Source organism: Halichoeres trimaculatus, unplaced genomic scaffold, assembly GCF_033239565.1.
Source record: "Halichoeres trimaculatus isolate MK-OKI-2021-1 unplaced genomic scaffold, fHalTri1.1 fHalTri1_scaffold_23, whole genome shotgun sequence".
Taxonomy (NCBI): domain Eukaryota; kingdom Metazoa; phylum Chordata; class Actinopteri; order Labriformes; family Labridae; genus Halichoeres; species Halichoeres trimaculatus.
This window is the reverse complement of record NW_027437201.1, coordinates 13,621,383-13,645,229: the sequence shown is the minus strand read 5'-3', so window position 1 is coordinate 13,645,229 and position 23,847 is coordinate 13,621,383. Positions and strand designations below refer to the sequence as shown.

General features: G+C 41.1%; 1 protein-coding gene across 1 annotated transcript; it reads right to left on the bottom strand.

Annotated features, from left to right (window-relative positions):
- Nucleotides 1-3,490: 3,490 nt before the first annotated feature.
- Nucleotides 3,491-6,772, bottom strand: LOC141785586 (protein Tob1-like). The gene is made up of 2 exons (XM_074663967.1): nucleotides 6,555-6,772; nucleotides 3,491-5,562 (listed from the first exon to the last, which is right to left on the bottom strand). Exon 2 carries the CDS (start codon nucleotides 5,398-5,400, stop codon nucleotides 4,402-4,404), a length of 999 nt encoding a protein of 332 aa, XP_074520068.1. The 5' UTR covers nucleotides 5,401-5,562; nucleotides 6,555-6,772; the 3' UTR covers nucleotides 3,491-4,401.
- Between the last annotated feature and the right edge of the window lie 17,075 nt (nucleotides 6,773-23,847).

The following is a 23,847-nucleotide window of genomic DNA, read 5'->3' as shown; positions in this document are numbered from 1 at the left end:
GCTCAATGATTCTCAGAAAGAGAACAAAGATAATGGGATGTATGACGTGCATGTCAGGTTGCTCTGAGCAACATTGTTCTAACTTTAAACCGGCTCAACGAGAATTATGTGGTGATCTATTAATAGCTGGCTAACATTAGGGAGCAAATGTTATGCAGAGCCTTGACATAATAACCAGGAGACAAAGTGAATCTCAGACAAAGCAAAGGCTCTGTTCATCCTGTTCAAACACTTAGTGAAGCAACATCATTTTTTATGTGAATGTTTTCAGACTAGTGTGGTCTTATATTTTCCAGACTATACATTTATTATAATAATAACCATCTTTTGGTTTTCAAGATGAACAATTTGGAAACATCACATTTAAGAAAAAAAAAAAAAGTAAAGAAAAGATGTAAAAGCATCTCTGCCATGAAAGTAGGAAATTATACCCCTGGTGTTGATTTCGATCCAGTCTTGTTTTGCTTTGGGCTAAAGAATCTAGCATAGATGGTTTCGATCTTGGTCTACTAGACACTGCAGCACTTCTCTAGGATCAGCTGAGCAAATATGGCGTGCTTCAAGGATGCAAGATGATGCATTTGAAATTCATTCAAGCTGGCCTTTCAGACTAAAAAGACAGTCGGCCAATTCCTGAAAATACCAGATCCAGTTAATTCAGAAAAGAAGAGCAGATTTTTGTCTTCTTATGCGAATGCAATATGCTTTTAAAGAACAAAATCCCTGATGTAGAAAACATCACCTTGTAACACAAAGCAAACTTCAGCAAAAACATAGCCCCTAAAAAGATTAAAAAGAGCAAGCATACTATCAAAAGTGGACAAATATTCATGTCTCCAGTCAATGCTAAGCTAGCTCCATATTTACTGTCTACATGTAAATTCTCACTGACTTTTTGGCAAGAAGCAACAAAAACACTTTCATACTTTCAAAGTGTTCCTCAAAACTGCCTCACTGCGTCTTAGTGTCACACCTTAATACTGAGTTAATGTCAATACCTGTCACTGCTGAAGCTGTTTTTCATGTTTACAGACTCAGACAGACTCTGCAAACTGCTCTCAGGCTTTAGCTTACAGCATCAGACTTAACAGATATGTCTTAATATTTATCTCATAGAAGACGAAAGGGTTGGCAACTCATTTAAAAATATGTCAGAATGTTCCTTTAAGCTGCATAATTGCTATAAATAACAGTTTAGTATTTATAAATGAGAGTTATAAGGGACAGTCTTTGCTCTCTTGGAAATCTGTTGCTGTTTTGATCTCACTTCATGTTTAAGCACAGCGTTCCCCTCGGCTTGCAGGCTCAGGAACACCCTTCAGAACAAACACAGGTCTGTGTGTTGTGTGCACAGCCCTGCAGAGCATGTGTGAGAGATACAGTATGACAGAGACCTGCGTGTTGTACGTGAGGCTCGTATCAGGAATGTTTCTCTCTGAAGCAGGGGGAGAGCACGCTCTGGAACAGACAAGATGGAGTCACAGCAAGGCAACACCCCACACCCTGGGAGTCTCCCAGATGGTGTGACACCAGACCATCTGTGGGCCTGTTTATCCCAGAGAGCTCAGCTAGTCATGTGGAACTGCGTGTGTGAATAATTCTGCATGTGTGTACGATAGTGTGTGCGAGTGTTTTGAATATTTTTGACTGCGAGGCTTGAAAGACTTCAGTATTAAAAAGTAGCAAATAGGGCTGAGGACTAAAATAGTTTCTCTGGTACAGGCCGACCCAGTTAATAACAACAACACACACTTTGGGAACTGGACTTTGGTTTGAATAGTTTAAAGCTCCTGAAATAGCACCTGACTGGATTTATACCTCTGAATATTCACTGACCATCACAGCACACTTTAACTAAACTTAAATAAAAGCTGTTTATAATAAACCACAAAGTCTCTTCCCTTACACAGACTGACGGCACTGCTCATAATCACAACATCAACCAGGAATATTTTAGGCACAGCTGAGAAAAACACTTTTCCATCTAATCCTCTGTAAACTCTCAAGAGGTTCAGGAAGTAAGCTGCAAAACTGTGGAGTTCCTGAGAATTTATCTGACTGGCTCATTTAAACTTAGATTTATGCTTCTTCAGCCAAAACACAGATCTAAACAAACCTTACCTGCTAAATAAGGTTATTTTTTTGTACCAGATGTATCTCAAACTTCAACTCAGTGATCTATAACCTTTTTGGTTTGTGATTGGAGACAATATAATGATTGTTTTGAGGTCAAAGTTTAACAATATTGAGCAAGAAACAGGACTTAAATATTCAGTTTGAGAGTGTAGCACTGAGCGTTGAACCTGCTAAATGAATCTTTACATATTTGTTTTGCTTGTGCTTCAAATCCAGTCAACAGTATACTAATAGTTTACCTTGTATCTATCACTCACATGTACCTTACATGTTGCTTCATTACAAATGTAAAGAGTAAGAGGAGTTACATAACAGGGATATATAAATGTATGTAGTGTGTTTATTTGTCTCTGTCAGGCCCTAAAAATGTAAGCACAAGAATTTATTTACAATCATTCAAACAAGCTGTAAGTGTGTTTAGGCAGCTATATTGACTCTTGAGTTGATGAGGAAGTAAAGAGGACGAATGGTCTGAGCTGTTTTCCTCCTCAGACCTTTAAGTCATACATGATTGCGAATGTGATTATGTCTTTGGTGAGTTAGGCTGCTGGAACTCTTGATGAATGTTTGGCTTGTTCTTTGACCCTCTCCGCCTTCACATGACATCCGAGACCATGATCAATTCAAACAGAGTAATTACTAGACTCTACCATACTGCTCCTGGTGTTTTCAGGCTGTGGACACAGCTAACAGTAATGTTCTGTTCAGTGTCACACCATAAGTAAATGTCTGTTGTACATTTAAATCAGAAGCAGAAAGCCCTGATCTGTGTTGTTTGTTCTCAGGCTGATGATTTGTACACTTTGTGTGCATCATTCTTCACAATGCCCATTCCTGATGCTTCAAACTTGTCAAACACTCTTCAGTGAGGTTAAAAAAAAGACAGCTAGGTGTATCCACCTTCAAAATAAACAAAGCTAGAAGCCTTTAATGAAAGGCGATACTTCATAGTGCACCAGTGAGTCGACAGGGCAGAAATAGCGCTCCACCTGTCTTCATAGCAACACCGTCATGTGGCTCCTCCTCCTCCTCCCGGTTACAGTGAAATTAACCCCCACCTTTAAACCCTGAACTGATCCACAGGTGACACTTTATAAGCTTCAGCTTTCTGACTGTTCAAACAGTCGAGTGTACGTTAATAACCTCAAGTTGCCCTCATGACACAGAGAGGCGACTCCAAGCATGTGACCAATACCATCATCATCATCTGCTGCTTCTGACGATTGCCCAACAGCCAAATCCTCTGCTGGTTAAATATTAAGAACAGAAGTCAGAGTGTAAACAAGCCATAAAAAATGAATCCGCTCAGCACATCTCATGTTCAACTGTAATTTATTTTATTAAAAAGACCAGGGTGCAAATATGAAATTAAAAAAAATAAAGACAAGCATATAATTTTTAAGCATTTAATACAAACTTAACAATATAAACTATTTCAGTCCCTCTTGACATGTAAGACACTGACTCAAAATACTTTGTTATACCGTATTTTTTATCAAGTATTGCACAATGTAGGTACAAAATTAATATCCATACGATTACATTTTGTCCATAGTATAGCAAAAATCTTTTTAACCTCTTAACAGAAAATACAATTCATCTCTCAGAAAAAAGCAAATATTCCTACACTTGAATTCCACCACTAAGGAATACTCTGTACACAATCTTCAGAATATTTGATGTATTTTTTAAAGATGGATTTCTTTAACAATTATCTTTAAAAAAAGAAAAATAAGGAAAAGCTGCTGCAGCCATCACAGATCACTGGAGTAGTAAAAAGATATAAATGCAACACCATGTCATAGAAACAATATATACTCTGATATCTTACAAACTCTGTACTAAATTAAATTATACAATTAGAAAAAGACCAAGTAACCCCACTTAGTAGTGCCAATTCATAAAAATTAGCCTTGTCTTACCACCTGTAAAATACTGTAAGAGGCCAAACTTGAAGCTTGTAGGTTTTTTTTTTTTTAAGTTTTTGGAGAATTTTCTCAACATGGTAAAAAATTTTGTGCTTGGTTGGCAAAAAGGAAAAAGAAAAACAAGGATGCATGTTGAATTGAAGTAACCAAGCTTGGATGTGTTTGTACAACAAGCTTTCAGTAGAAACAAACTCAAGGGGGCACAGTAAAAACACCCTTGGGCACATGCGCTTGACTGACTAGACTATATCCTTGAAAGTCCAGTTTCTAAGTGTGCGTTTTGTTTTTCCTTCTCTTTGAGCCACCATCATTCATAAATAACATCTTGATGATGAGTTTAGTTAGCCATGACTGGCTGGAATTGCTGGTTAGAATACTGCATGTTGCTCAGACTGAAGTTGAGGCCATCCATAAGGGACTTGTCATTGAGGCTTCCATAGGCCGCGAACATGTCAAAGGCATTGTTGTACTGCAGGGGGCCGAGTCCCAACGAGCCCTCCCCGGGGAACACTGCTCCGGGGCTGGCCTGGCCCTGCAGGCTGGGGAACACAAACTCCTTGGCGTTGGGGGAGAGAGCAGAGGCCTTCTGCTGCTGCTGACCCAGGCCCAGCCCGTACAGTGAGTGCATGGAGGTGGAGATGGCTTTCTGCTTCAGCAGGGTGTTGACATTCAGACCCAGGTTATTGGTAGGGGAGGTGCGAGCCACCTTGCTGCTACTGCTGCTGTTGGCGTTGTTGCCCCGGCCGCTGCTTTTCATCTTAGTGGAGCCAAATTTGGTGGCAGCAAAGGTGGCAGTGGTGAAGGTTAAAGGCTGGGTGGAGCGTGGCATGAAGGAGGGGCTCACAGCAGCAGACTGCCCGAAAGGAGGGGAAGGGGAACTGGACTCTGAGGAAGCCCCAACAGGGTCGCTGATTGGCATGAAGACCTGCGCCTCAGGATTAAAGCTGTTCTTGATCTCTTTGTCCAGCTCTGACCCATTCTCATTATTATCATCCACATATAGCACCTTGACTGGTCCCTTCTCCCCAATCTGGTATGAAACCTCAAATGGGTCGATCCACACGCTAAGGTCCTGAGGGAGGTTATTCCGGACATCTTCGATGTCCAGCCCGCTCTCTTTGGCTGCCTGCTCCACCACAGGGTCTACCTTCTCCCCTACATGGATGCACCTGAACCCTGAACCTTTGTATGGCTTATCTGGATACCAGTGGCCTTCATATTTCTTCTTCAGCTGCCTCTCAAGCTCTTCACCAAAGATATTCACACGTCGTCGAGGGAGTTTGTTGTATAAATAGGAAATAATAAAATTGAGTGCTACTTGAATTTCAAGCTGCATAGCTGCTTCAGTGGCGAGGGTGATTCTTTTTCTGTCACAGAGTTTCTTTTTACGAGTGTTGCAAAAACCTCCAAGGCAGCAGTGATCGGCTGAAGGAAAAACTGATTGAGCGCTTCTGTCCAAAATGTATATCCTTCTTGCAGCAGGGTTAGATTCAGGATCCTGAAACAGTCAAAAAAGGAAAGAAAAACTGTTATTAATTACGTGGAATTGTTGCAGAAGCCACACATAATGAATTCAACACTTGGGCTTCTAAATTAGCTTCTAGCACTTCGTTTCCAGTGTTCACTCCCCCCGCCTGAGCGCAGCACTGCTCCATCTCAGCTGCACAATATCAACAGCTATAAATAAACAGAGGCCACTGACTCAGAGACGGTGTCAGCAGTGTGTGTTCCCCAGCGGACTACTGTGACAGAATACGCAAGCGAGGTTGACCTCTGCGGAGGGCGGTGGATCTGATAGCAGGTGTCAATACTCATAAGGATTCTCAATTGACTCATTTTGGCACACGGACATGCCCAGGCAGGACCCCCCTGTGCCTTTTTTTCTTATAACCGAACAAGGATATTCTTCTTCTCCTTCTGCTGCTTGGCGCACACTGATCCAGCTACAGTAGATAGAAGAGCACGTACAAGCTTGTTGTTACATAATCCGCATTCAAAGTCTAACCACGACCATAAAGCCAGAGCACAAGACATTCACTTACTGGCATTACGACAGGGACAATAAATGCAAACCTGACTTGCTTTCTCATCACGTCCAGCCTGATACAGCTCTCCAACTTAACGAAGGGTGTGAACAGAAACGTAGCAGGCTAGCTATCTGGACGCCAGATCCTGTTAATGTTTAGCCTGAGCAGCTGGTAATCAGTGTTTCCTCGCTGTGACATTGTGTGCAGCAGGGAGAAGATAAACGAGCACTGACAGCCTTAGGAAAATAGCGTCACTATTGACAGCTGTGATAAAACGGAATTCGCTTTAACCGACGGTGGGCTACATTAAGTAGCATTTAAATAAGCTAGGTGGCTACAGGCTGAGGATATCTCAAATGACTACCGCTCTTTATCACTGCTTTGCGTTATTTCGATGATTAAATGGATATAAATCTTTCGTTTATCATAAAACACCGCTGTATTGACATAAATATTGACTTACATGGAAATTCACAGCAGATCCTTCTTGCACGACCCAAACTCCGTCCAGACAAACGACACGGGTGTAAGCCTTTCGAAATGTTTTCTCCAAGGAGTTAAAAAGGTTGTTTATAATGCTCCAGGCAAATATTCTTCGGTATATACTCGAATCCCGATTCGCAGGCTAGAAAGCCAACTCCCCACAGCCTGGGAGTTTTTACAACTCTGCCCTTTAAAACTTGGGCTGATTTGTTTTTATAGTAGTCCTCCGCCACGGACATGGAGGGGGTGGTGATGCGGCTCGCAGAGGTCAACACCCAGTACCGTGTTTCTATTGGCCAAGAGCTGCTTCGTCATCAACAACCGTCCGATCAACCCATGTGATTGGATGATTTTGTACTCAATCAACCGCACGGTTCTATTTACGGTAGTGCTTTGCCTTTCATGTGCTGAGGACTATTTAACGCAAGCTGTTTTACCGTCAATATATTTATAAAGCGTTTTGAATATACCACATCACCTTTAATGTCATTATTAAATGTCAAAAGACAACACGAATAAAGACGGAGAGATGACATATCTGTTTAATGTGAGGACGAGCTATTTCATAGAGCCCTTTAGTAAATAAGGATTGAACAAGAAGTTCATTGTAGCCTAATGTTATTGCTCAAGAGTTTTTAGAGCTAATATTGTGAAATAACATATGCCTCCTCTCTTTGCATTACAGGGTTAAACTGAGCAGGATAGTCTCTGTGGCGGAGGGACACACCTGACACTGCTTGTGTTCCTGCTCCTCACCAATGACATTTTGATGTTCCCTGAGCCAGCTGAAGCGGTGTGTCTTTACAGCCCTGTTTAATGATACAGCACAATCTCATCCACTTTCTAACAAAGCAGATGGAATCTCATAATTACCATCTGTGTAAATATTGACATTCTTATCCTGCTGTGTACCTGTGATAAAATTCTCTTCATTACAAGGTCTGTGGACTGTGAAAAGGAAATGTTACACAATGGCTTCTCAGTTGCTGTGCTGTGCAGGGCTTAAGCTCTCCCCTGTCAGGCCTAAGGTGTTTGACGCCACAGCCTGTTCTTACCTAACATGGGCTTTTGCTCTGTGTGTTTGCACAATAAACACAATGCCACATGAATTATACAGCTGGGAGGGAAGTGATAGCGCAAGAAAAGGAGACAGCCTGTTTTTTGAGGGGGAGATTAGATACAGAAGTATCTTCTATTGACTCAAAAATGTCATGCTAGTGAATGATGATCTTGAGCACTGTTTTAGAGTCCAGCTGCCTGCTCCTTACAGGCTGGGAGTCAATATAGCTTCAGAGGCATATATGAGTTGTCTAGATCAATAACAATTTACTCAGACAGTCTGTGGTCCAGGTCATGCTTCTTATTTAATTATGATACTAGAAGTAAAAAAAAAATGTAAAAGCTCCTTTCTTCTCTCTGCTGAGCTGAAATGAACGTATTCGCTTCAAAGTACATTATTCATAACAGCAAACATCAGAGTAGCTTTAGACAGTCTGCCATATCCCCAGTGAAGAAATTGGCTCTAGCATATGTGGCGTAGAAAGGGAAGAGAAGCAGGTAGGGATTATTTCATCAGTCACATAAAGCAATCCTCTTCTTTTAAGTGCTTTTCTTTTCTCATTCCAGTCTGCAGTTCTGACACAGTTAATTTTATTTAGGTACACTGTGTATTGAGGAGTATCAAGGTTTTAACACAGCAACAGTGGAGTTTTAGCTTGCTACAACACCCTAGTGCCATAAACAAAGTGCTATAAAATGCAGTCAGATTGTAGCCAAAGGGCTGCAGGATGCTGCAGGTACAACGGAGAGTTCTTCCAGCCTCCAGATTGAGTCTCAGCAGGGGTGAGAGATGACTCCCCCCACCACAGAGAATCTTGTGTGATAGATGACCTGTGCACAAACTTAACACACCATGGGAGCTTTGGAGACACACCAAGGCCACCAGAGCAGGGTCTGTTTTTTTCTCCTCGCAGCACAGGAAATATGTATCTATGACCAAGTGCTCTGACAAGTTTCCATTTCCACTTAAGACCACATCACAATTCCAAGGAATTACATTTTCCCAGGACTTCACGAAATACCAGGAGCAGGTCCAGAATCTATCTGCTCATGCCCCCACTGAGTCTGCTCAGTAGTAGTGTTAGTTTTGGCTGTGGGAGGGTGGTGCTTAACAATGACCTATTTGTTATTCTCCACCAAAGTATGGATATAGTGAGTAGCAAAAGTTTCCTCCTGTTGTTGTGAGTCTGTCTGGCTGGGGCCTGGAGGTAAACACAGCTAATGAAGTGAGATGTTTTAACATGACTCATGCAAATTTTTGAGTGAAGTGAGTTCACAGAGACATTTTTCTCCCGTCTCCTCACAAACCTGTGAAACCCCCCCCCTCTTGTTTTGTAGCTGAGCAGAAGCCCTGCTTGAGTCCCAGATGTGGTCTGTGTGCTTTAATCTGATATGTTAACATCACATGCTCAATAATACCAGGAACAGAACAAAAAAAAGTGCTTTTATGAAAAGAGGCCTGGCACATTGAGCCAAAAGAACTCATCACTGCTCGTGTGAACATGGAGCCTAATGAAAGCTGTCGCTGGCAGCATTCATTTCTTCTGGTTATTTGACTAACAAGAGAGCTCACATGGATTTATGAGATTCTTTTCTTTCTCGTGGACTTCAAAGATCAAAGTGATTGAAAAGGAGGCTTCTCTCTTTCATGCTTCACCAAAAAGGTCTCTCTTGACATTTAAAGATAAAGGGAATACTTTTTTATTACCCTGTCAATTTAAGGTTGTGGGAAATCTTGTACCACTTTATTATCTTGTTGCTTCTTTACTGAGGAGACGGAAATGTTGAATTTAAAATACAGACTAAATAAATTGAAAAATACCAAGGTCTTAGCCTTTAAGCAGTTTTTATATAATCCTGTGACATTGAAAACATTTTTGCTTCATATATTACTTATTTTCTGACTTCTACCACAGTTAACTTAAAACCAACCGGTGTAAAGCTAAAGACCCAGACTCTAAGAACTGACTGCATCAGGAGTCTGAAAGTTTGGGGACTTGAGAATATTAAATACTGACTTGTTTTGGTTTGTACAAGGCTCAGAATAATTTATGTAGTTCAGAGCGAGGGCTAGCATATGTTCACCTTTGCATCTGTTCTGAAAGACACCACATATTTGCTCTGAATGATCTTACTGAAATTGCAAGCAAGGGAAATGTAACATGAGATATGTAAAAGACTAAAGCTCAAACTGAAACAGACATCTGCCCAGGATTCACCACGAGATGCTATAAATAGTCCACTTTGAATGACGGTTATGTTACTGTTGACAAGTTAACTGGAACACTAGTAACTCAAGTGACTCAACCACAGTGTCCAAACTGCTTAGTTGGTTAATATTCTGACTGAATAGCCAATAAACGGGAGGTTTTTTGAGATCTGAGTGATCCTAGGTGGGTATTTGCCTACATTATTTTAAATTATTTGAACTTCAATATTTGCCAACAGCATAAATCAGATTTTAATGTTAATAAGAAATGCAAGTCTACACATCTAATAAGTCCCACCACCTGCCTTTGCTGAAATGAAATGTGTGCTATGTGAAAAAGACAAATATAAAAAAATATATATCATATCAATACCAAATAAGATTTAAAATCTGTTCTTTCAATTTTTCTTCCAAAGCCAGTCCTTAAAACCCATCAACACATTCCCCTCTCCACCTTTCTTTATTGCAGGAGTATCTCATTTAATGTTGTTGGTAGTGTTATTTTATATAACATTTCATATTACAGGGAAAAAACTTTTTACTTGATATCTTGAATCTTCAGTGATTTTCTATCCTCTTACTTTCCATTTTGGATTATTTTAGGCAGAGTTGTTTGCCAGAGTTGTGTCTCAGCTCCTCTCTTTCAATCTGAAGTGTCCCAGCAGCAGGCTTCCTCTCCTAACTTATCTTTAAAGAAGTTCCCCAGGCGTATTTATCATTTACCAGCTGAATAAATGTGATCCTGCGTGCAATAGAAGTTTTACAGCTCTGTTATTGAAATACAATTTCACCCGAGGAAGAAGAGGCGGTGCTCAATTAGTATTCATAGCAGATCTGTAGAGATAGCAATCTAAGATTGTGCTGCTCACTGGAATTTATAGCTCCATGCACACATGCACAAGCACCTACTTTGTTTTTCTCTTCTTTCCAAAGAAATGACTGTCTTAAGACACCAGCCTGTGATGATAAAAGTAGACAGAGAGTGACTTATTGGCAGTATGTATGAGCTGCTTGGATTATTGCATAAATGATTTAAAGTCCAAATCTTTCCTCGGTACATTCCAGTGGTCTTTGGTCGGGTGTTTCTCAGGGCTGGGCATTGCTGCTTCCTCTAGATTTGTTTACAAATTCTGTGGCAGGCAGATGGAGTTTTTTTTCACACCAGAGCCAGGAATGCCATTAATATAAGCAGTGGTAATATTTGCATCCACAGCCCCCCTGACACTTTCTCATACCTGAATGCATGGACAAGCACAGACATTTCTTGGTTAGCCTGAGCCTCAGCTTACTCTCCGTACCTCTGCAGAGGAGGTGAAATGGTGTTTATGTGCAGTAGTAGCATATTCATGCCATGTAGCATCCAGCAGTTTTATATTTGAGCCGGGTTACTCTGTTTTGACCCCTGGAAAGATTCATATCAAGCCATCTGGAGGAGAAGAAAGGTTACACAATAGGGGATCAGCTGTGCTCCTCCCATTTAAATACCATTCTGCTCCACTATTTGGTTTCATGTCGGAGGATTATGTTTAGCATGCCGGGTGCTGTGTCATGAATCAGCCAACAGAACAGAACAGAGTCGCATTAAGCTTAATAACATGAGTATGGCACGAAGACAGAATCACAGAGTGTTGTTGCAGCTATCCTGCCTCAGACGGTGCGCTACATGGCAGAGCTGTGCCCTTGCAGTCAGATCGACTTTTAGAGAAATTCAATTACGCTCTGAAATGAACAGCCAGTGCTTGTGGATGGAATGGGTTTTGGAGTGAGAGCCATCCATAGCAGCAGGAATGTGTCACATTTCCATGAATACTGAATGGAGTGTGCTACAGCAGGCAGGCTGTCCCTGTCGTTGTGATTTGTATTTTTATCCCCGTCTGCACATCTTCCATTCGGACTATAACCTTCTCCCCCGCACCCGCTGCACACTCCTTTAAACAGATTTCTGTCTACCTTCTCTGTCTGTGTGGGTGAGATCCATCCCTGGGCAGGCATTGCACTGGATGATGTCAGATTATGCAAACAACGTGCATCATCATCATCACAAGATATTAACAGAAGCACCGGCTTACACAAGCTTAAAGACATCCTCCAAACACGGCTTTTTCACACGAACCCCCATCAATGCGTACGCACAGCCTCAATTTGCACAGACCTTCTATTGAGAAGCCCTCAGTCCTGTTTGCCAGAAATGATGTCAATGTAGTCATGGCAACTATTCTTACACATTACCCCATGCTCCTTCACAGTTAGAATAGCACTAAAGTGCTATTTTTCTGACAAATGTCAGATCTCATCTCTTAAATGGCAATGAATTTTTCTTCTTTTTACAGTTGCTAGTTGGAAATGCAGAGGTGGGAGAGAAGTGTGTGGGCTGCAGACAAACGTGATGCGGAAGAAAGGAAGCAGCTCTTTTAAGGTTAATCTGTTCCTTCATTTCACCTTCAAAAGCAGTTGACCAGGTTGAGAAGGAATAATGAGCTGGAGGTCGTGTCCACTCATGTGCGGCGAGGCTAATGATGAATTCTGCTCCATGCTCCCTCTAAGAACGCAATAGAAGCATGTGAAATGCAGCTCAATTAGCATATCATGTACATTCAATGTCCTGATTCACATTGGTAAAAAAAACGGATTGTAGAGATAAATATGTGCAGTGTTGTAGCCTCCCCTCCACCCACAGCAGCAGCAGCAGTTGGTGCTCTCTGGTTCAGAAAGCTGACACAGTGCAGTTGGAGTAACTAAAGAAGGTGGAGCCATATTTCGCTGATGGATGTCCTTTGATAGAAATGGAGAAAGGTAATAGGCTGGGCAAAAAGAGCGTGAGAACACAAAAAAGAGCCTCGGTGCAGAAAAACGTGGTGTTTCAGGGAGCCGCTGTACTGTATGCATCTGCATCAGCAGCTCAATGCTGTAATCTCTGGGGACCGGAGACGGAGAGTAATTGTGACATTGCTCTTTGGCTGTGAATTGCTACTCAGTGCAATTCAGCCCAGTAATCAGAAAGCATTGGGGTGAATACTTAACACGGTCAATTCAATCAATTCAGCTGGTTCTGATGATGAATGGAAAGGGCAACACGGAACCGCAGTGAACCTGATGAAGCTGTGGGACTCCTTAAAGACAGCCCTGATGTCACACATGGAGGGAAACACTTCCTTTCAATCTTCAACTTTTAATGTCCCTTTTTATTCATTCTATTTAATCTGTGTTGCTATTTGTTATGTAAAATGGTTTAGGGGTCAGTTTTCTCATTGAGAAGGTCAAATTTTTTCTTTCCAAGTTGCATGTGGATAATTTCTTTTTCATTGGTCCAGCTTTTGACACTCGAACTACTCACTGAAGAAACAGCCTGATATGTCATTTATCAGAGTGAACACTGACAAATAGCGTTTGCTTCAACTCCACCGGAGCAGCAGCAGGAGGGTCAGAGGTAGATACATCTTTAAACACAAACTTTCTGAAAAGATAAATCCCACTAGATGTTCAAGAAAAAGTTCAAGACTTTAAATATTCCCTTTCTATCATCTCTGAAGAAGATCAAATGAAAGAGTTGCATCACTTTAACGGCTATTTGCAAAAAAGGAGGAGGAACCAGGGCTTTAGCTTAGATTGGCCAAACATGAAGAAACAGCTCCTTGTTGTCTTCAAAGTAACATCAGTTAACTTTAGAGAAACTCCAGCACTCATTGCAAAACCTGAAGTGACTTTTAATTCTATTTATTTAAGATTTTGAGATGATCAAACCTCCCAGTTGTTGGTTTTTGGATATTAGCTTGTATCTGTTAAAAGCTGTTTTGTTTAGCTTACACTCCTTATGCCTAACCAAAGACCACATCTTTTAACTTAAGATAATAATCAACTGGAAAATTGATTGGTTGCATCAAATACATAACTTTCAGCTCCAATGTCTTTATTTACATCAACCTGGTGTTTTAAAAACCCTCATTATAACCTCTTTGTGAAACTTTGTTTGAGCAGCTGTCACTTTAAAGCTCCCCACTACACAAACCCCATCCCCTCTGATTGGCCAGCCCTCTGGATGCCTGTCAGGACCTTTGTGTTTGAGGTCCGGCCCTCCCATGAGTCATGAACCAGTTAGGAGATCCAGATCTTGTGAAGGTCTCAAGCTCATTTCGATCAGTTTACAGACAGATTCAGGGATTTCTACAGCATAAGTATATGCGATTTGAAAAGCTGCACATGTTTAGTAAGAACATCCAGCTTTGTTACTTTATGTTTATGCTTAAAATAAAGGAAAGCAGAATACCCCCACTTAAAAAGATTGATAGAGTCATCATTTGAGCAAGATTGAGTTTAAACATAAATCTGGCAAAAGCTAAATCTAATCATGTTTCTTCATTCTGTTGTGAAATTTAAAACCTTTTATTATCAAGCTCTTAAAAGAGAGGATAAAAGCATTAAAATAAAGTAATATATGGTAAAAAAAAAAAAAAAAAAAAGAAAAGAAAAAAAAGAAAAGAATCAGTTCCTGGAAAAGCAAAATCATGGATCACGTTTAGTCGTAAGCACATTCGGTTCATTTACTTCCCCGTCTGGGTGATGACTCTTTGAAGAAACTTGCTGCTCTCCTCCTCTGCTTAGTGAACAGTCAGTGCAGAGAGTCACAGCCACAACAGATATATTGGCAGCTCTTATCAAGAAAGTAGAGTTAAGGTCTGGACAAAATGTAGCTGGCGTGTTCTTCAGAAAAAAGAAAGCAGCTCAAGGGGTCTTAAAAGTTGCCAAATCTAGGAAAAAAAGAAAAAGAGTCACCAACTTGGCAACCCTGGGTCCAGCTTTGTGTTTAACACACAAACATGAGAGTGGCATTCATTTAATGCAGACTGCAGCAGGAATGTTATACAGAGGAAGAAAACTAGTCCCTGAAGTCTGTATATGAGCAGCCTGTTTTCAGGCAAGCTCTGAACATATTCTCCAACCCATCTCAGATTCTCCACGCTGAGTTTGAGCTCGTAGCCTCTGGCGAAAAATATAGTGGACCCTAAATGTAAGCACAACTGTTTCCATAACTAATATGAGCTGCTCCATTCAGGTTTTAAACAATGCTTCGGGCTGGAAAGGTTGTGTAACAGAAATCTTATTTTCCATGGATGTATTCATTCTATAAACTGGGTGATGTTACAGTGACTGTGTTTATAGCAAAGTTTTATACTCATGTAGCCTTTGAACAGTCTGAAGCTTGACCTGAGCAGGTCAGCTCCTCTCTTCCTATCTCTTACAGCCCAAAACTAGCGTCATGTGTCCCTTTGTTACGCCACCTCCCATAAGTACAACACAAAAGGCCACACAAGGCAACTCCAGAGCTCGTCACAATACAGCTGAGCTGTGTCAATCCTACAAAGCTGCCCCTGTTGGGAAATATCCACTGCGTAGCTGGACACAGGGACTCAGTCTCCACACCAGCAGCTTAGCTTTCACCGATAAAAAGGAAATTCCTACATCCTGGTCTTTGATGTGGCACGTTTTAGAGAAAATATGACTTTATTTCACTCACACAGACTTGTTTTGTTTAGTGTCTGTGGCATAGCTGAACACATCAATGTCATCTTTGACTGTTTCTAATAGAAGCATCACAAGGTTATTAATCTAATGTTGTTCCAGCCAACTGTTGGTGCTGTCTCTGTAAGATTTGGGAAGTGGGCTGTTCTGGGTAAGCCCTCTTATGTACACTCAGTCTATTTGCTGCTCTTTTATGTGTAGTTTTGTTTTGACTTAGCGGTAGCTATGCACCACCACACAGATACAGACACACATAACAGAGAGTAACGCAAATAATTGAGCTAGCTGATACTGGGTGTATCCCAAAAAATGACTTGTTTAGAGAACTGATCATTCTAGCTTTCTATTTGTCAAGTTTTCTGCAATTTCCAATGAATAAATACCCAATGGTTCATGATAGATTGTGCTTTTGTAGTAAAGATTATTGGGCGGAATTAGACAGTTATCCTATCATAATGGTTATCCACTGTTTTACCTACAGCACACATTAATCTCTGCACAAAACAAAAATGGTAACCGGACAGTGATAAGACATAAAACTAACTGTCATTCAGGCCTATATTCAGTTATATTGTACACATGACAGTCCACAACTGGCAGGTATTTCCCAATGAGCACAGTGAACACAGCTTTTGCCCAGATGACAGACATTACGGTTTATGCTATCACCCAATAGTTGCTTGGTTGCTGCAACTTTCAAACCAGTTACACTCATTTCGTACTCTTCTTTCCACCGTTGAAACATGGCTACAGAAAAAAGATTTTCAAGACAATTCCAACTTGTGAGTACCCAGTCCCCGGATTTGGGAAAAAGGATGGTCTAAAGACCTGGTATACCTCAAATGATTTAAAAAATCAACAATCTTTACTTCCAGTTAACATGCTAAATATGCTTCTTTTGTGCACTATGAAACACTTGAATGTCAACAAAGATAAAAAAAAAATCCAGCTAAGTCAGCTACTTGAGTATATTTTTTACTTTTCCTGCCAACACATCACAGAGTGTGTCTTACAGAGAGATTAGTCCTGAGTCCATCCTGCAAAACAAGTGTTAACTTCATGTGTGAATAAGCGTTAAGAGCGTGCCTCAGCTTACAGAGGTGCAAATAAATAAGCTTTCTGTGCAGCCTGGTGAAGCTAACCTTTCCCTCAGAGCTGAGGCCTGACAGGCATTTACTTAGCGCTGTGTTTACCGTCTGCCATGACCCGCAGTGTGGGCGGGGAGACACCCACAGCTATGAACTGGGATCGGTTCTAGAAACAGACAACAGATCAGGAAGAATGTCACAGGGAAGTGGTGAGTGATTCCATGTTGGTGTGAAAACCCATTAATCACAAGTTTGCCCTGATTGAAATGAAGAGGTCAAAGAAAGAACCTAAACATGGCTCTGGATCCCCTTCTCAACTGCCTCTCTGCACCTCTTTGTCTGTTCTTTTCTATTTCTTCACTTTGTGGTGAAACCGGCTTCTTCTTTACACTTTGCATGCAATATTTGTTCTTATCCTGGAGACAGTTTGCTCTTCTTATCAGTTCTTTTTCCATAAAATGTTCTATATTTTCCCCTCTCAGCTCCTAGTCACAGTGTGAGTGGCTGCAGTCTGGAGCAACGCCAGTACAAACAGCTTGGGCAAACCTGCTTTCAGAAAAGGGTCCACGAGAGCATTTCTCCCCCACTAACTCACGAGTCTGTGTGTGTGTGTGTGTGTGTGTGTGTGTGTGTGTGTGTGTGTGTGTGTGTGTCTGTGTGTGTGTCTGTGTCTGTGTGAGTGTGTGTGTGTGTGTGTGTGTGTGTGTGTGTGTGTGTGTGTGTGTGTGTGTGTGTGTGTGTGTGTGTGTGTGTGTGTGTGTGCGTGTGTGCGTGTGTGTGCGTGTGCATGACGCACTCCTATGACTAAGTCCAGGACATGGTGCCATGAGTCTACCGGGTCAACATGTACATTCTAATTTGATTTAAATAGAGCAGATCATCTACTCATACCAGTCTACATGAGCTCCCTTGGCACTGAGCTGCAACAGGGTGTATGTGTATGTGTGTGTGTGTGTGTGTATTTCATATTTAGAGTACATTGCACACACATGCTGTAATAATAAACTGTATAACTGATATCTGCTCAGAAGTATGCGCATAACTCAGGAATATAGCCCTGAGATAAGAGAGAAGCACAGAAACACACCGTCATGGAATAACTCTTCAAAGAACAGTTTTCAAAGAACTTAGAAAGATAAACACCAATAAGGGCTGTGTTTAACAGTCTATCTGTGTTTAAAATATACGTGTTCATTAGAAGAATTTGATGCTGAATAAAATGAAACTTTTCACTTTTGTATGCATAACTCAAACTGTTCAAGTACCTCAAATACTTTTCAAAACTATCCATTTGAAAGAATATAATTTGTTGACAAAGTACATTTTTGGATCACATAAGGACTGTCAACAAAAGTCAATATCACATGATGTTATCGTGGTGCCACAGAATAATATTTGCATTTACAGTGAGTGAACCATGTTTCTGGCAGCTGGATCATATTTTTTATTCGTTTTAAACCCTGCACTGGTTTTTATGGGATGTTTTTGAACACCTGTCCCTGGTGTTAAAGCTTTAGTCCTCATTTCTAAACCAGAACTAGTTCTTTTATAAATTCCAGTCTCCAGACTCTTGACATCTCCCATCTATCCTCTACACCTGCGCATGCAACATGTGCGATGTGCATCATTTGAGACCAACTGTTTTGGTCTTTATTGGCAAGAATTACTGAAACTTAAGCAGTCTCTTTTATGCAGATGATGCCTTACTCTACCTGTCTTATTTCCAAAATCAGGAGGAGATAAATGAATTACCAAACAGTCTCCCTCTAGTTTAGTCACACTCTTCTCTGCTTTCATGAAAAGAATTCTAGTCCATCCTTCCCCTCCTCGGTTTCACTGGCACTCCTTTCGTCCTCCATCAGAGCGAATGTCAAGAACCCTGGAGTTCGAATCAAAGTTTGAGAGTTGGGAAACTTGGGTTAAACTTCAGCTCAGTGTAGGACTCTAACATCGACCTCTGATCCACAGAACGGTCAAGGTCAGAGGACTGTGACACCCTCCTCTTGTGTATTTCTCAGGTTGTGGTTTCCTGTTTACAGCTAATTCAAACTGCAGCTCAGGTCCTAACAATGGTTCAGGAAACAAGACAGCATCAGGCCTGTTGGAACTCAGTTATCAGTGATAACATCAGAGTTCTGTGGATGTCTATCAGTTCCTCCACGATTGTACATTAAACATAAAACTAAACATTATAAACATCTTTCAGCTTTGTTGCTTGTTATTTTGAACCATGATTGATTTTGTATTTTGGGTGAAAAATTTACTTAACTTAGAGCTATATACTGTTTGCTATCTGGGTGATAGTGTGCGCTTGAGATCCTTTAGCTAAAACAGACTGATTTAAGAGCTGAGACTCACTAAAAAGAGAAAAGTTTAGCTGAGAACGAAACAGGAGCAGAGAGTTGTGAAATGTTTTGTTGAGTTGATTTACTTATCCTCCCCAGGGTTCATCAGGAATAACTTTGCATATGAATATTACTGCAGTTTTGGTTCTGTTTCACATAACTGGCTGTTTGCTGGTAAGAAGCTGGTTGGGGATCTTTTTTAAATGCAAATTAAAGCCTCCAAACGTTGGATCTGTCTCATATGTATACTAGCATTAAAAATTCTTTTCAAACTAAGTTTTATAACTTTAAGATGATTTTTATTTCTGCTAGCAAAAATGACAACGACTTAATATTTGAGTGGGTATTTTTGCAGTGTTGTGTAAAAAGCTGAGATGTTGGCACTCTCATCTCTCCCTGGAGATAATTCTGCCTCTCAATCAACCTGTTCTCTCTTTTGTAAGAATAATGATAGAAATACATGAATGCGGCTCCTGAGAGTAGTAATCACACTCAGCAATCTGCAGCCTGTCTTCAAATCCAAACCTGCATCTGTGCTCCTCAACAAGACAGATTGCTATCATTAATGCAAAGCACAAATAAAAAAAAAAAAATAGCAGAAGCGGGGATGTCACTCAAGCTGCTTAAAAAACCACCTCCAACAACGGTGAGTCATCACGTCAAACTGTCCGACTGCCGAGAGGAGGAGGGAGGAAGAGAGACAGACTGTCACATCATCATCAACACCCTCGACTCAAACACAAGGGTTTGATTATTATTTGTAATAACACACTCAAAGCTACTTTCTCTGCTTTGAAGTTGGAGTTTTGGCTGTGAATTCTGAAGCAGCTTCTGAGTGTAAATTTTCCTGACATGAAAACCCAGAGGGCAAACTCAGCCCGTGAGCTGAGAGAGGGAGCTTTAGTCCTCACAGAGAAACCCAAACAACAGAGATGTTACATCTTATTTCATGCTGCTAAAGCCAACACTGCATGTTCAAGATTCATTTAGAGGACGACAGCCTGACAAACAGGAAAAGCACCGACTCACAGTGAAGACGCACACTTTCTCAGCTGGACAGTGAGCAGCCTGTGCATACTGAGCTGTACTTTCAGCAGCTGTTTGTGTATCCATGTATTCATCATCGAGCAGAGGGCAGGATCAGCTCAGGATCATAACTGTGTGCAAGCACTGGTGAATGATTTCAGGAGGAGTCCTCTGCAGCAGAGTGGAACCGAGTGGCCACAATGCAGCATTGTTCTGCTGTGTGCTGATATGAGCTTTCCTCTTATCCTTTTTCACCTCAGCAATAAAAAAAAAATATGGAGGGGTCGCAGAGAGGAATCAATAATATGTTTCTGGTGGGAATCAGAGTCTTTGATGAGAGAGGTTTATATTTCACCAGGCCAGACCGGGGTGAAACTCCAGCCCCGGCCCGGTCTCAGAGGGACTGAGGCAGAGCAGGACTGAATACTCCCTATTCATGGATGATGTCCTCTCTCTGTCTGTCTCTCTGACATGTTAACTGTCTGATGCCTGCGATGGACTTAAGTGTGATTGGTATGGGGAAAGTTCAGGGAAATGAGACAGTTGGTGTTTATGGGCTGAAAGTTTCACAAAGAAGAGAGGCCTGGAGACATTGGCGATAAAACAGATGAGAAGGTAAGAGACAAAACTGAGTGTTTTTTTTAAATAATTTAACATTTCCAGACTCAAAGCTTTCCCAGTTTTTACTAATAGTAATATCATACCAACACACTGGTAAAAAAAAACAGACTGTATCCTGACCCCAGCTAGAATTAGAAAAGCACTCAGAGAGCGCAGACCTCCACTAAGCATATTGTGATTATCGTGCAAAACTTTAGTCCTACTTTAATGTTATACTCTCTTTCAGCAGACTGTCTGCTACAATTTGGTGTTAGTTGCAGGTTTGTATGATAATTTGTTTCCTGACAGTGTTGAAATTATGTTGATCCATACATATTTCATATTCCGGATCTTAGTATCCAGAAGATTTCCAGGATCTGGATTGTACTTTTTCATCTGTCAGATATTATTGTGACCTTGTCTTGTATTGTTTTGCAAAGCAATCTGACCATTTATCATGGCGTTATATACACATATGATAAAAACAGCCCTATCTCACAATGATAAAGAATCCTTAAAAAAATTCAAGGATCCAGACGGTGATCCAAAATTTAATCATGTCTTCCTTATCCCATTTTGAACATTTCCTGATAACTTCATGAAGATACGTTTTTTAGTTTTTGAGTTATGTTGTTCACAGACAAACAAACAGACAAACTCTCCCCAAAACACAACAACAACATTACTGACTTGTTATAAACTAGGATTAAAATGTTGTTATGTTGCGAACACGAACATTTTTAACAGCTTTTTGCACATATTTGACCTTTTGGCCCACCTTTAGTTGATCACTGCAACGATCACAGACTGAATGTTTTTATCTTAATGTTCAAATAATCTAATTTACTTTTCCACAAGTAACTGCTTACTTGGAAATTACATTTATTTACTAAGGACAAAGCTGTTGGACAAGGAAACAGGTTTATTTCTGAGCCTGGAGAATCAACACATGCTGACTTAAAGTTTCTGTGAGGACTATATGCTTTTCTGGGACGAGAACTCCATGTCCCATGAGCACTGGCCAAGCCAGGCATTTGTTTTGGAGAGCAGATCTCCTTTTTCTACTTCTTTTCTTTGTTAAAGACAAATTTTCCCAGGATACAAAGAGACAAGGTAATATACTTATTTGAAGTTATATAGCCCTATTGTTTGAAACATGACAACAAGCAAACACTGGATTCTTAAAAATGATTTATCAAAACAAACTTGCAAATATTTCTACAAAGTCTGCTTTGTTCTGTGCTGCTAAATGTCCACTGTACCTTTAATGCAGTTGTTTGCATGTTTTTGTTCACTTGTCTTAACTTTTAAACTTGTAACCTGCTTCTCCTTATTAATGATTGCTCAGGCTGTTGCAGATCTATAGCCAACAACTGAGGAAGTTACTGAGCTCCGGATGGTGCCAAGCAGGTGGTTCAGGGTTGTTTTGGAGCTGAGGTTTGCTGCATAGTGTCTCTATGAGCTACCTCCTTCATGTTGCAGATTTCTTTATTGCTGATACAAAAGTGTATGAACTCATATAAGTGCTGCCACAAGGTTTATCATAATGCTGAAGGCTGATCTTCTTTTCCTAAATGGTGAAAGAGCTCATGACAAAAGCTCAAGGATCTACAGAGACACACCGTCTGCATATCTGAGTACACCCTACACTCTCATGTGCGTCTATGCGTGTGCGTGTGTGTGTGCGTGTGCGTGTGTGTGTTTGCAGCGTTCAGCATGAGACACTGGCTACCTACTGCGTCCCTCTTTAGTTTCCACCCTGTGCTCAGTTTCACTCTATTTCAGAGTTGGCTAATTAATCATGCATTATTGAGAGACAGAACCAGGGAGTGTAATAGCCTTCACTGCAGTCCCTGCACAATACAGAACCAGGTCTTAATGACTCCAGTGTGTATATGTGTGTGTGTGTGTGTGTGTGAGTGTGTGCGTGTGTGAGGGGCACTCAAGGTCAGGCTGACAGTAACTTTGAGTGCTTTTATTTTTCCTGGTAGCAACCATGAGAAGGTGAGTTTCTTTAAAACTGATTAGATTCAACAACATGTTGTTGAATATAGTTTTCAGTGTGTGTGTGAGTGTGTGTGTGTGTGTAGGCTGCTCTCATATTGTTGGTGTTTCCTGATAACATACTTCTTTGTGCAGACTGAAAACAGGAGGGAGGGACTAATCCCTCTGTGTCGTCTTGCAGGCTGTGGTTAGCTGTCCATGACCAGCAGCCTGGCAGTGCTTGAGGTCACTTTCTGTTTTATGTGCCTCCTTCATTTCTCTCTTTCTCTCTCTGAGCTGGCTGACAGACTGAGTGTCCCCCACACAAACACACTCACACACTCACACACACCCCTCCCTCCCAACCTCCTCCCCCTTTCCTCCCCTCTCCCCTGGTGGATAACGTGGGGCAGCGTACACGTGCAGACAGAGCTGCTCCGTGCCTCCCCTCCCCTCCCCTCTCCTCTCCTCTCCTCTGCCTAACACACAGACACACACAGACACACTCTCTCCTTCTGTGCGCACACAGGGGTTCTTGCCAGGATGAAGACCTTGCTTCAAGGGTTTAATCAGACTCAAAGGGACTCTCGTCTGTACGCCATCGCTCTGAGAAATAACACAGAAACCCGGCGGTGGAAAGAGTTATGGCCGCCCACTTTGTAATCAGACAACATTTTGAATACTAATCTCACATGAGGCAGAGACTTTGGAGGAGCTGTCTGCTCCATCGATTAGCAGGAGACCACAGACACTCCGGGCTGCGATGGTGGGCATGACGTGCACCAGAATTTCAACTGACTCTAGTGTAAGACAGGAAGTCTTATGAGGTCTACATGTAAACAAAACTCATTCATTGATTGTTGGTACCTTAAACAACTTAGTCTCAAACTGACAGATCTCCAAAGTCTGACTAACTCACAGAATCACATTCTGCAAAGTCTCCTGCAGAGATTAAAACCCATCCTGTTGTGTCAGGAGTTTACAAGAAGAAAAAATTACACTGGAGCAGAAACAGGAGCAGCGTTTGTGTCTGCCATGAAATACTCAGAGCTGGCATCATGAGCTAACCGCCTGCTATCAAACCTTGTTGTATGTACAAATCTCCCTCCTACAAAAAGTTGCTCCTGTTCACAAAACTTGCAGAAAATTCTTAGAATCATAACATTTTCTTTGGTTTTGCACCAGAAGGTAAGATAGAGATAAGACTATGATTAATTCACAAAGCATCTTCGCCCTTAAGAGAGCTCGTAAGGTGAATGTGGACGATCGAAAAAGTTTTTCAAGAAGAGGAGAAAATAGTTACAGTGAGATTGAGAAGTGTTCTCCACTGAAGGACTGTTAGTTTATTAATACTGGAGTTTACATTGTGCAGTCATCAAACAACATCACCAGTAAGGGAAGTGACCAAACATTAAGATATTTAGCAACCAGACAAAGGCGACAGTT

What these genes read in the sequence shown, in the direction of transcription:
- LOC141785586 (XM_074663967.1), bottom strand. Translation starts at nt 5,400, where the DNA reads ATGCAGCTTGAAATTCAAGTAGCACTCAATTTTATTATTTCCTATTTA.